Source organism: Melanostigma gelatinosum, assembly GCF_949748355.1.
Source record: "Melanostigma gelatinosum genome assembly, chromosome: 19".
NCBI lineage: Eukaryota > Metazoa > Chordata > Actinopteri > Perciformes > Zoarcidae > Melanostigma > Melanostigma gelatinosum.
Window position 1 is genome coordinate 22,085,155 of NC_136652.1, and position 11,973 is coordinate 22,097,127.

Below are 11,973 nucleotides of genomic sequence, written 5' to 3' on the forward strand. Positions count from 1 at the left end.
ATGTGTTCATCCTCACATCAGTCATGTGTTCATCCTCACTTCAGTCATGTGTTCACCCTCACTTCAGTCATGTGTTCATCCTCACTTCAGTCATGTGTTCATCCTCACTTCAGTCATGTGTTCATCCTCACTTCAGTCATGTGTTCACCCTCACTTCAGTCATGTGTTCATCCTCACTTCAGTCATGTGTTCATCCTCACTTCAGTCATGTGTTCACCCTCACTTCAGTCATGTGTTCACCCTCACTTCAGTCATGTGTTCATCCTCACTTCAGTCATGTGTTCATCATCACTTCAGTCATGTGTTCATCCTCACTTCAGTCATGTGTTCATCCTCACTTCAGTCATGTGTTCATCCTCACTTCAGTCATGTGTTCATTTATCACTTCAGTCATGTGTTCATCCTCACTTCAGTCATGTGTTGATTCATCACTTCAGTCATGTTTTCATTTATCACTTCAGTCATGTGTTCACCCTCACTTCAGTCATGTGTTCATCCTCACTTCAGTCATGTGTTCACCCTCACTTCAGTCATGTGTTGATTCATCACTTCAGTCATGTGTTGATTCATCACTTCAGTCATGTGTTCATCCTCACATCAGTCATGTGTTCATCCTCACTTCAGTCATGTGTTCACCCTCACTTCAGTCATGTGTTCATCCTCACTTCAGTCATGTGTTCATCATCACTTCAGTCATGTGTTCATCCTCACTTCAGTCATGTGTTCACCCTCACTTCAGTCATGTGTTCATCCTCACTTCAGTCATGTGTTCATCCTCACTTCAGTCATGTGTTCATCCTCACTTCAGTCATGTGTTCACCCTCACTTCAGTCATGTGTTCATCCTCACTTCAGTCATGTGTTCATCCTCACTTCAGTCATGTGTTCACCCTCACTTCAGTCATGTGTTCATCCTCACTTCAGTCATGTGTTCACCCTCACTTCAGTCATGTGTTCATCCTCACTTCATTCATGTGTTCATCCTCACTTCAGTCATGTGTTCATCCTCACTTCAGTCATGTGTTCATCCTCACTTCAGTCATGTGTTCATCCTCACTTCATTCATGTGTTCACCCTCACTTCAGTCATGTGTTCATCCTCACTTCAGTCATGTGTTCATCCTCACTTCAGTCATGTGTTCACCCTCACTTCATTCATGTGTTCATCCTCACTTCATTCATGTGTTCATCCTCACTTCATTCATGTGTTCATCCTCACTTCAGTCATGTGTTCACCCTCACTTCAGTCATGTGTTCATCCTCACTTCATTCATGTGTTCATCCTCACTTCAGTCATGTGTTCATCCTCACTTCAGTCATGTGTTCATCCTCACTTCAGTCATGTGTTCATCCTCACTTCATTCATGTGTTCATCCTCACTTCAGTCATGTGTTCATCCTCACTTCAGTCATGTGTTCATCCTCACTTCATTCATGTGTTCACCCTCACTTCATTCATGTGTTCACCCTCACTTCAGTCATGTGTTCATCCTCACTTCAGTCATGTGTTCACCCTCACTTCAGTCATGTGTTCATCCTCACTTCAGTCATGTGTTCATCCTCACTTCATTCATGTGTTCACCCTCACTTCAGTCATGTGTTCACCCTCACCTGTCTCTTGGTGTGCTCGCTGACCTCCCCCGGCATGTCGTGGGCGCTCTTGACGAGCGTGCGGGCGATGTGGTAATAATACACCGAGATGATGGTCAGAGGAACCAGGAAGTAAACCAGGAAGATCATCACCGAGTGGATCTTAGGATGCATCGGATTGGACAGCGGGTAAGGGACGCAGTTCACAAAGGTGACGTTAGTGTAGTCTCTGTGACCCTGAGGGGGGAGGAAAGGAAACCAGGAGTAGGGAGGAGAGGAGGGGAAGAAAGGAAACAAGAAGTAGGGAAGAGGACAGGAAACCAGGAGTAGGGAGGAGAGGAGGGGAAGAAAGGAAACAAGAAGTAGGAAGGAGGAGAGGAAACCAGGAGTAGGGAGGAGAGGAGGGGAAGAAAGGAAACAAGAAGTAGGAAGGAGGAGAGGAAACCAGGAGTAGGGAGGAGAGGAGGGGAAGAAAGGAAACAAGAAGTAGGGAAGAGGACAGGAAACCAGGAGTAGGGAGGAGAGGAGGGGAAGAAAGGAAACAAGAAGTAGGGAGGAGGACAGGAAACCAGGAGTAGGGAGGGGAGAGGGAAGGAGAGGAAGAAAGGAAACAAGAAGTAGGAAGGAGGAGAGGAAACCAGGAGTAGGACAAGGGAGGGGAGTTGGAGAGGAGTGATGGGAGAAGAGGAGGAGAGGAAACAATGAGAGGAGAGGAGGAGAAAAGGAAAAGAAACAAGGAGGAAGGACAGGAAAGATGAAAAGATGAGAAAATAAAAGGAGATAATGAAAAAGTAGAGAGAAAAGTGGAGGAGGAGAAACAGAAGGACAGAGAGTGGACAGACAGGAGAGAGGAGCATACAACAGATTGTGGAGTAAAATGGCGGCGCTGCTCATTCATAAATCTGACGGTAACAGTTTACAGCTGACGGGGGAGTCGGTGTGAACCAGCGATGAGCCTTCAGCAGGAAGTGATGGATGATGAACATCCAGTCTGAGTGTACACAAGGTCACAAGCATCACCTGCTTCTGATTGGTTGGATTCACTCTGCAGTGTTCTGACAGTTCTCATTAATTCATCCGTCAACTTTACTGTTGAGTGATTTGAAAACAAAGACTGAAATAGAGAGAACTTTACTTTACTATTTACAGTAAATGAATAAATCGGTGCATATTGATACATATTAGCAGTGGGCTACAGCTAGTTTTAATTTGGTAGATATAACAAAGCTCATAATTGACAGCTCAAACGAATGAAACATTGATAATTGTTTACAAAAGAGGAAACATGTACAGATATTACAGAGAGAAGAAAAGTCAAACAATATGCAGATGACGTGGCCGTAATTATGTGACACTGAAGGTTCTCATAGAGAGATGGATGTAGGGCGTGGCTACAGTACTTTACTCAGTGGTTGTTGTAGTACTACAGCAGTACTACAGCAGTACTACAGTAGTACTACAGCAGTACTACAGTAGTATGTGTGTGTATTGTACCTGCATGGAGACAACTTGAGAGAAAATGGCTTCAGGAACAGCCAGCAGGACGGACAGCAGCCAGATGGAGACGGCCTTCAGACACGTCCAGAAGACGGCGCTGGACGTCTGGATGTCCATCGGGTTCACGATGGCCTTATACCTGATGGAGACAGAGAGACGTCCATCAACATCTACTGAGGGACATAAGTTAATAACGTCCTGTTAAACACTCAATATGTAACAACCACTTAGGGGGAGGAGCTATCAGGGGGAGGAGCTATCAGGGGGGAGGAGCCAGTGTGATACCGAAAAACCAGAGACTCATTTAACTTGAAGGACCAGTTGACAGTTTAGTAAGAGACATGTTTGTACCACTGACTTTGTTGACATGCACACTAATATTCTACTTTATTCAGGATATTTTCTAATAATCGTATGTAATATGAGACTGAGGTGAGTTCTGATGTGTGGCTCATCCTTCAGCCTGTTTATTGATCAGACTTCAGAGGAAGTGCAGCAGCAGCACCGAACCCTCATCATCTACTGTGACCCTCCACCTCCCAGCATCTCACGGAGAGAACCTCTTCTCCGTGAGATGTGAGGGCCTGAAGGCTGCAGCAAACTTCACAGCAAGCCCTCACTTTTACTATATCATCTTCGATTATGTTATATAATTATTCGGCAGCACACAATGATGTTTGGCTACATTTCAACGTGGGTCTATGAATAAACAGACTCAATTAGAGCTCAAAAGGCTGCCACGTTAATCAAAGAGTGAAAAACATTAAGAAATTAAACTTCATTTCAGACTTTCTGGACTGAAACCAAATATAAATCGTGTAATAATTCTATAATTTTTAATTTTAAGGTTCAATTCATATCTGACTCTACATTCCTTGAAATGGTTCATTGACTGTCAGTCAATGTAGAATTTGTTCTGTTATTCTCCATGTTTCCTCTTTTAACGGTGGTTTGTTTTGTTGCTGCTCATAAAAATACAGGTTCTGAATGTCAGTGAGTCACCAGATGAAGTTACTGTGTATGTGTGAGAGGACTTTATATCTGAATGTCTCTGATGCTTTCATCTTGGAGAAAGTCTCTTCACTAACGTCTTCTTGAGTTTAGTAGATGGAGGAAAAAATGAACTAAAGCTAAAGCTAGCTCCAGCTGAGAGAAGTGAAATGATGCACACAGTGCTGCTGGTATTGAGCTAAAGTCCAGACCTGAATGCATCAACAGATATTAGTGCACGTACAGGTCGAGGCCACTCTGCTGCTCCCAGCATGCACCTGGAGGCTGCCTGCTACAACAGTAATAGTGAAACTACTGCAGTATTCCTCTTCTTCTGTCCGTCTCCAGCCTCTCTCTCTCTGTCTCAACACTCTTTTAATTCTCTCTCCCCCCCCGAGGCTCCTCTGCTGTCACTTCCTCTCGTATCTGCTGGAGTGATGGAGTTGTTGGATTCCTCTGAAACATATCTGGAGCTGGTGGAGTCGACGGCTGACGTCTGAATGAACGAGGACGAGGAGGCTTCAGTGTGAATCTTCTCATTCAGCAGAGAAAGTCAAACACTTCTACCACTTCCTGTTAACTTCAAACCAACAGACAACCAGCAACATGTCCAAAGCAGAGCAGAAGGATTCACGTCCTCCTGCTTCTATGAGTCCATGAAGCCTCGTGGATGAGCTTCCCGACTTCTTTCAGCTTTGGGCGGAGTCGATGTGAAGGTTTGAGGCTGCGCGGCCGCTCTGGTCTGGGTCTGTTCGTCTTGTTCTACACCCGCGAGTTTGAAGGAGATCGGACGAACTGTTAGATATGCGACGGACGGACGTCTGTTATTCATAGTCAGGTTGTTATTTGGAGCCCAGAGACTTCACTTAACTTTCACAGATTATCATAATCAATGAATAAATCACAGCTTTACTGACCTCTTCCCCTCTAGCATAAAACAAGATCTTGCTCGTTTTATGAAGCTCATATGATGTTTTAACCGTGTTATCAGCCTTATTACAGAATCCAAATGTCTCTCATGCTCCCCCGCCGTGTTCCGTGTTTGCTTTATTAGACGTTACAGCCGTTTATCTGGTTTATCTGGTTTCAAAATGTTGCGGTCATAATCAGATTTCCCCTCAGAAATCAGAAAGCTTGTTTCAGAGCCGTAACCCTGAGGGAGACTTCGCTGTCAGCTCCGGTTTACGTCCCAACGCAACCAGATCTCCTCCTCTTCCTTCAGACCGGCGCCACACAGGGCTGCCCTTGGATTCACAGGATGGAGAATCAGGCTGTTAATTGCTCATTAAGATCAGCCGCGTCATGCGTCTTCAGAGCGCTTCGGGTGTGTTTCAGATGATCACCGGTCGGCAGCGAATGACGCGGCGAGGATGCGGGAAACGAGAGGCCCGAGGAGGAACACTGCTCTGAGCTCAGAGGGACATTACAAACCTCCGCAAGTGTCGGTCGAGGGTCAGCCGCTGAGTTGTTGCCGTCTGCAGAGCCTGACTCAGCGCCGCGGCCCCAGGGCATGAATTAAAGAGGCCGGGATCCACCTGACGGAGGAGGTGGTGCAGCCCGGCGTCTCTTCTGTCATCCTGCGGTTTTAACTTCTCGCTCATGAGAGGAGCTTCATCACCTCCTAACTCAGATGTTTGTAACTCTAACTGCTCTAGTTTCCTTTCTCTCTGACTCCAGTTCATTCATATATTCACACTCTCATGCATACACATGTGACCTCCACCGTCACTGAAACCTAATCTATGTCTCAACTCTGTTCAACGCCGGCGTCTCACTCTCAACTCTGTTCAACGCCGGCGTCTCACTCTGTTCAACGCTAGCGTCTCACTCTCAACTCTGTTCAATGCCGGCATCTCACTCTCAACTCTGTTCAACGCCAGCGTCTCACTCTGTTCAACGCTAGCGTCTCACTCACAACTCTGTTCAACGCCAGCATCTCACTCTGTTCAACGCTAGCGTCTCACTCTCAACTCTGTTCAATGCCAGCGTCTCACTCTCAACTCTGTTCAACGCCAGCGTCTCACTCTGTTCAACGCTAGCGTCTCACTCACAACTCTGTTCAACGCCAGCATCTCACTCTGTTCAACACTAGCGTCTCACTCTCAACTCTGTTCAATGCCAGCGTCTCACTCTCAACTCTGTTCAATGCCAGCGTCTCACTCTCAACTCTGTTCAACGCTAGCGTCTCACTCTCAACTCTGTTCAATGCCAGCGTCTCACTCTCAACTCTGTTCAATGCCAGCGTCTCACTCTCAACTCTGTTCAATGCCAGCATCTCACTCTCAACTCTGTTCAACGCCAGCGTCTAACTCTGTTCAACGCCAGCGTCTCACTCTCAACTCTGTTCAACGCCAGCGTCTCACTCACAACTCTGTTCAACGCCAGCATCTCACTCTGTTCAACGCTAGCGTCTCACTCTCAACTCTGTTCAATGCCAGCGTCTCACTCTCAACTCTGTTCAACGCCAGCGTCTCACTCTGTTCAACGCTAGCGTCTCACTCACAACTCTGTTCAACGCCAGCATCTCACTCTGTTCAACGCTAGCGTCTCACTCTCAACTCTGTTCAATGCCAGCGTCTCACTCTCAACTCTGTTCAATGCCAGCGTCTCACTCTCAACTCTGTTCAATGCCAGCGTCTCACTCTCAACTCTGTTCAACGCTAGCGTCTCACTCTCAACTCTGTTCAATGCCAGCGTCTCACTCTCAACTCTGTTCAATGCCAGCATCTCACTCTCAACTCTGTTCAATGCCAGCATCTCACTCTCAACTCTGTTCAACGCCAGCGTCTAACTCTGTTCAACGCCAGCGTCTCACTCTCAACTCTGTTCAACGCCAGCGTCTCACTCTCAACTCTGTTCAACGCCAGCGTCTAACTCTGTTCAACGCCAGCGTCTCACTCACAACTCTGTTCAACGCCAGCATCTCACTCTGTTCAACGCTAGCATCTCACTCTCAACTCTGTTCAACGCCAGCATCTCACTCTGTTCAACGCTAGCATCTCACTCTCAACTCTGTTCAACGCCAGCGTCTCACTCTCAACTCTGTTCAATGCCAGCGTCTCACTCTCAACTCTGTTCAACGCCAGCATCTCACTCTGTTCAACACCAGCGTCTCACTCTGTTCAACGCTAGCGTCTCACTCTCAACTCTGTTCAACGCCGGCGTCTGAACTCTGTTCAACGCCGGCGTCTCACTCTGTTCAACGCCAGCGTCTCACTCTGTTCAACGCTAGCGTCTCACTCTCAACTCTGTTCAACGCCAGCGTCTCACTCTCAACTCTGTTCAACGCCGGCGTCTGAACTCTGTTCAACGCCGGCGTCTCACTCTGTTCAACGCCGGCATCTCACTCTGTTCAACGCTAGTGTCTCACTCTCAACTCTGTTCAACGCCAGCGTCTCACTCTGTTTAACGCCAGCGTCTCACTCTGTTCAACGCTAGCATCTCACTCTCAACTCTGTTCAACGCCAGCGTCTCACTCTCAACTCTGTTCAACGCCAGCGTCTCACTCTGTTCAACGCCAGCGTCTCACTCTGTTCAACGCCAGCGTCTCACTCTGTTCAACGCTAGCGTCTCACTCTCAACTCTGTTCAACGGCAGCGTCTCACTCTCAACTCTGTTCAACGCCAGCGTCTGAACTCTGTTCAACGCCAGCATCTCACTCTGTTCAACGCCGGCGTCTCACTCACAACTCTGTTCAACGCCAGCATCTCACTCTGTTCAACGCTAGCGTCTCACTCTCAACTTTGTTCAACGCCAGCGTCTCAACTCTGGTCAACGCCAGCGTCTCACTCTCAACTCTGTTCAACGCCAGCATCTCACTCTGTTCACTCTGAAGCGAGGACGACGAGGCCATTTTTAAAGCGTCACACTCTGTTCAATGCCAGCATCTCACTCTCAACTCTGTTCAATGGCAGCGTCTCACTCTGTTCAACACCAGCATCTCACTCTGTTCAACACCAGCATCTCTTCCTCGCTTCAGCTTCAGAACGACAACTTAAAACGCTCAGAAACACACGACGAGGCCGTTTTAAACGTTACATTCTGGAGCCACTCTTTATACTTTAGACATCGAGAAAGAAACTCTTCAAAAAGATGAGCATCATTTGTATATTAACGACCTCGTGTTCATCCTCTTTCTCACTCTCTGGTTCTTTCTTTCGATCAAATTCAATTTCTCAATTTTCATTTTCACTTTCATCGTTCTGTCATCATGTAACTCATCACAATCATCTCTCACTCATCATGTCTCTCGTGGACATGTGAGAGTACACACACACACACACACTGACTCTCACACACACACACACACACACACACTGACTCTCACACACACACACCCACACACACAGACTCTCACACACACACACACACACTCACTGACTCTCACACACACCACACACACACTGACACACACACACTGACTCTCACACACACACACACAGACACACACACACTGACTCTCACACACACACACACACAGACTCTCACACACACACACACACACACACAGACACACACACACAGACTCACACACACACACACTGACTCTCTCACACACACACACACTGACTCTCACACACACACACACACACACAGACTCTCACACACACACACACAGACTCTCACACACACACACACTGACTCTCACAGACACACACACTGACTCACACACACACACATACACACAGACTCTCACACACACACACACACACACACTGACTCTCACACACACACACACACACACACACACACACTGACTCTCACACACACACACACACACACACACACACTGACTCTCACAGACACACACACTGACTCTCACACACACAGAGTTGGACAGACTGAGGTCTTTAAACATGAGATTATAAACAATTCATGTTCGGCGACATGAGTGAGCAGCATTTCTATTCATGTGAGAACCCGCGTAGAAATAAAGCTTTCTCTATTATAACTTAATAACTTAATCTCGAATAACATTCTTTAAGTGTCCCGACTAACGTTCTTTAAGTGTCTCGACTAACATTCCTTAAGTGTCCCGACTAACGTTCCTTAAGTGTCCTGACTAACGATCCTTAAGTGTGCTGACTAATGTTCTCTAAGTGTCCCGACTAACATTCTTTAAGTGTCCAGACTAACATTCCTTCAGTGTCCTGACTAATGTTCCTTAAGTGTCCTAACTAACGTTCCTTAAGTGTCCTGACTAACATTCTTTAAGTGTCCCAGCTAACGTTCCTTAAGTGTCCCGACTAACATTCCTTAAGTGTCCTGACTAATGTTCCTTCAGTATCCTGACTAACGTTCTTTAAGTGTCCCGACTAACGTTCTTTAAGTGTCTCGACTAACGTTCCTTAAGTGTCCTGACTAACGTTCCTTAAGTGTCCCGACTAACGTTCTTTAAGTGTCTCGACTAACGTTCCTTAAGTATCCCGACGAACGTTCCTTAAGTGCGCTGACTAACGTTCTTTAAGTGTCCCAACTAATGTTTTTTAAGTGTTTCGACTAACGTTCCTTAAGTGTCCCGACTAATGTTCCTTAAGTGTCCCAACTAACGTTCCTTAACTGTCACAACTAACGTTCCTTAAGTGTCCCGACTAACATTCTTTAAATGACCCGACTAACGTTCCTTAAGTGTCCCGACTAACATTCTTTAAATGACCCGACTAACGTTCCTTAAGTGTCCTGACTAATGTTCCTTACGTGTCCTGACTAACATTCTTTAAGTGTCCCGACTAACGTTCCTTAAGTGTCCCGACTAACATTCTTTAAATGACCCGACTAAGGTTCCTTAAGTGTCCCGACTAATGTTCCTTAAGTGTCCTGACTTCGACCGAATGTCCTGACATCTGAAAAATGCAGTCATTTTCAAAATCAATGTCTTTCTGAATTGTTCCCATATCTCCACAAATGTCCTCACTTTCAAAAAATAAATGTTCTCACTTCTTTTTAAATGTCTCGACTTTCCAGGATGACGTCACTAAAGAGAACCGTCCTCTTTTATACCAAAGTGCACGTCTTGATCTTCACGTCCTCAGAAGGACTGAAGTAGAAACAAACACGTCGTCTGTCATCTTTCAGAGATGAAAATATGAAATGATCTCCCACAACAAAGTGTTATTGAGGAACATTCTGCTCTCTCGTCTTCTCTTCAGTTATCCTGAAAAGCTTTTAGTGCATCTCTGCTCCCTTTCTGCTCCTTCACCGTCTCATCATCTTCTTCTCGTCTCCTCCTCTTCGTTATCCAACACTAATCGATGCTGCGCCACAAATCAGCTCCAGCTGCAATAATTATGCTGCAGAGACTCAAAGTAAATCACAGATTCATCACAGTCATGTGACAGAATCCTGTGACATCATCTCACAGCGAGCACGTCACATGTTACTCAGCTGCAGATCAATTCATCGTCTTGATCGCAGTCAGAGGAGAGAAGGAAGGAGAGGAGAGAAGGAAGGAAAGGAGAGAAGGAAGGAGAGGAGAGAAGGAAGGAGAGGAGAGAAGGAAGCAGAGGAGAGAAGGAAGGAGAGAAGAGAAAGAAGCAGAGGAGAGAAGGAAGGAAAGGAGAGAAGGAAGCAGAGGAGAGAAGGAAGGAGAGGAGAGAAGGAAGCAGAGGAGAGAAGGAAGCAGAGGAGAGAAGGAAGCAGAGGAGAGAAAGAAGCAGAGGAGAGAAAGAAGCAGAGGAGAGAAAGAAGCAGAGGAGAGAAGGAAGCAGAGGAGAGAAGGAAGCAGAGGAGAGAAGGAAGCAGAGGAGAGACGGAAGGAGAGAAGAGAAGGAAGCAAAGGAGAGAAGGAAGCAGAGGAGAGAAAGAAGCAGAGGAGAGAAGGAAGCAGAGGAGAGACGGAAGGAGAGAAGAGAAGGAAGCAAAGGAGAGAAGGAAGCAGAGGAGAGAAGGAAGCAGAGGAGAGAAGGAAGCAGAGGAGAGAAGGAAGCAAAGGATGAAACCATGCAGCTGATGTTAGGAGATAAAACCCAGAGAACCAACCAGTGAACAGAGATGATGTTTAATGAAGAAGAACTCTGTAGATCAATGGCCGCAGTGTAAAAACACTCATTTAAGAGGAAACGTATACTGCATTCAAAGTATCTGAGTAAAAGTAACAATAAACACTCAACAATGATCAATAGAAACTGATTTATTTACGAGTCAGCAAACCAGAAATTGTCATTATTAATATAATATAAAAAACCTGTTGCATCTTTAAATGCTCATGTAAGTAGATGGCTGCAGCTGCAGCTTCATATTTTACTAGATTATGATGTCAAACTATTATTATGATACACAACTATGGATCAGGTCGTTCGTTGAGGACTTCAGACTCAATAGTGTGACAGTGACAGTGAGGACAGACTGATCTCGTCCTACCTGTCCGCGCTGAGCGCCGTGAGCGTGAACACCGACACGCCGACCGAGGTGAGCTGGATGACGGGGATGAGTTTGCACGCCGCCTCGCCGAACACCCACTCCTCGGAGAAGTAGCGGAACGCGTCCACCGGCACGCAGGTGACCAGCAGCAGCAGGTCTCCCGCCGCCAGGCTGGAGATGAAGATGTTGGGCACGCTCCGCATGGCGCTGTTGGTGACGAAGATCTTCACCAGGGTGATGTTGCCCAGCAGACCCACGGTGATGATCAGGATGTACACCGTGGTCATGACGCAGCGCACGGCGAAGTGGACCGTCTCCCCGCTGTCCGAGGACGCCCACCAGCCGGGCTCCTCGGTGGAGTTGGGGCTCAGAGCCTCGGCGTCTCCGGGGCAGGGACGCGGGGAGGTTGGAGAGGAACTCGTCGTCCATCACCGGGGGGCGGGAATATCCACGGAGGGAGCGGGACAAAGGGGAAACAGGGGGCTCAGCGCGTAAAGACGCAACGACAGCGGAGGTTTGTTTACTCCGACACAACCCGCG

General features: G+C 46.9%; 1 protein-coding gene across 1 annotated transcript in view; it reads right to left on the reverse strand.

The window, feature by feature from the left end:
- nmbr (neuromedin B receptor) overlaps window positions 1-11,862 on the reverse strand; it is a gene marked incomplete at both ends in the record, with an annotated part of 22,463 nt that extends 10,601 nt beyond the window's left edge. The window contains 4 exon segments of the mRNA XM_079290604.1: window positions 1,609-1,824; window positions 3,082-3,223; window positions 11,434-11,822; window positions 11,824-11,862. Coding sequence (XP_079146730.1) covers window positions 1,609-1,824; window positions 3,082-3,223; window positions 11,434-11,822; window positions 11,824-11,862 — 786 coding nt within the window.
- Between the last annotated feature and the right edge of the window lie 111 nt (window positions 11,863-11,973).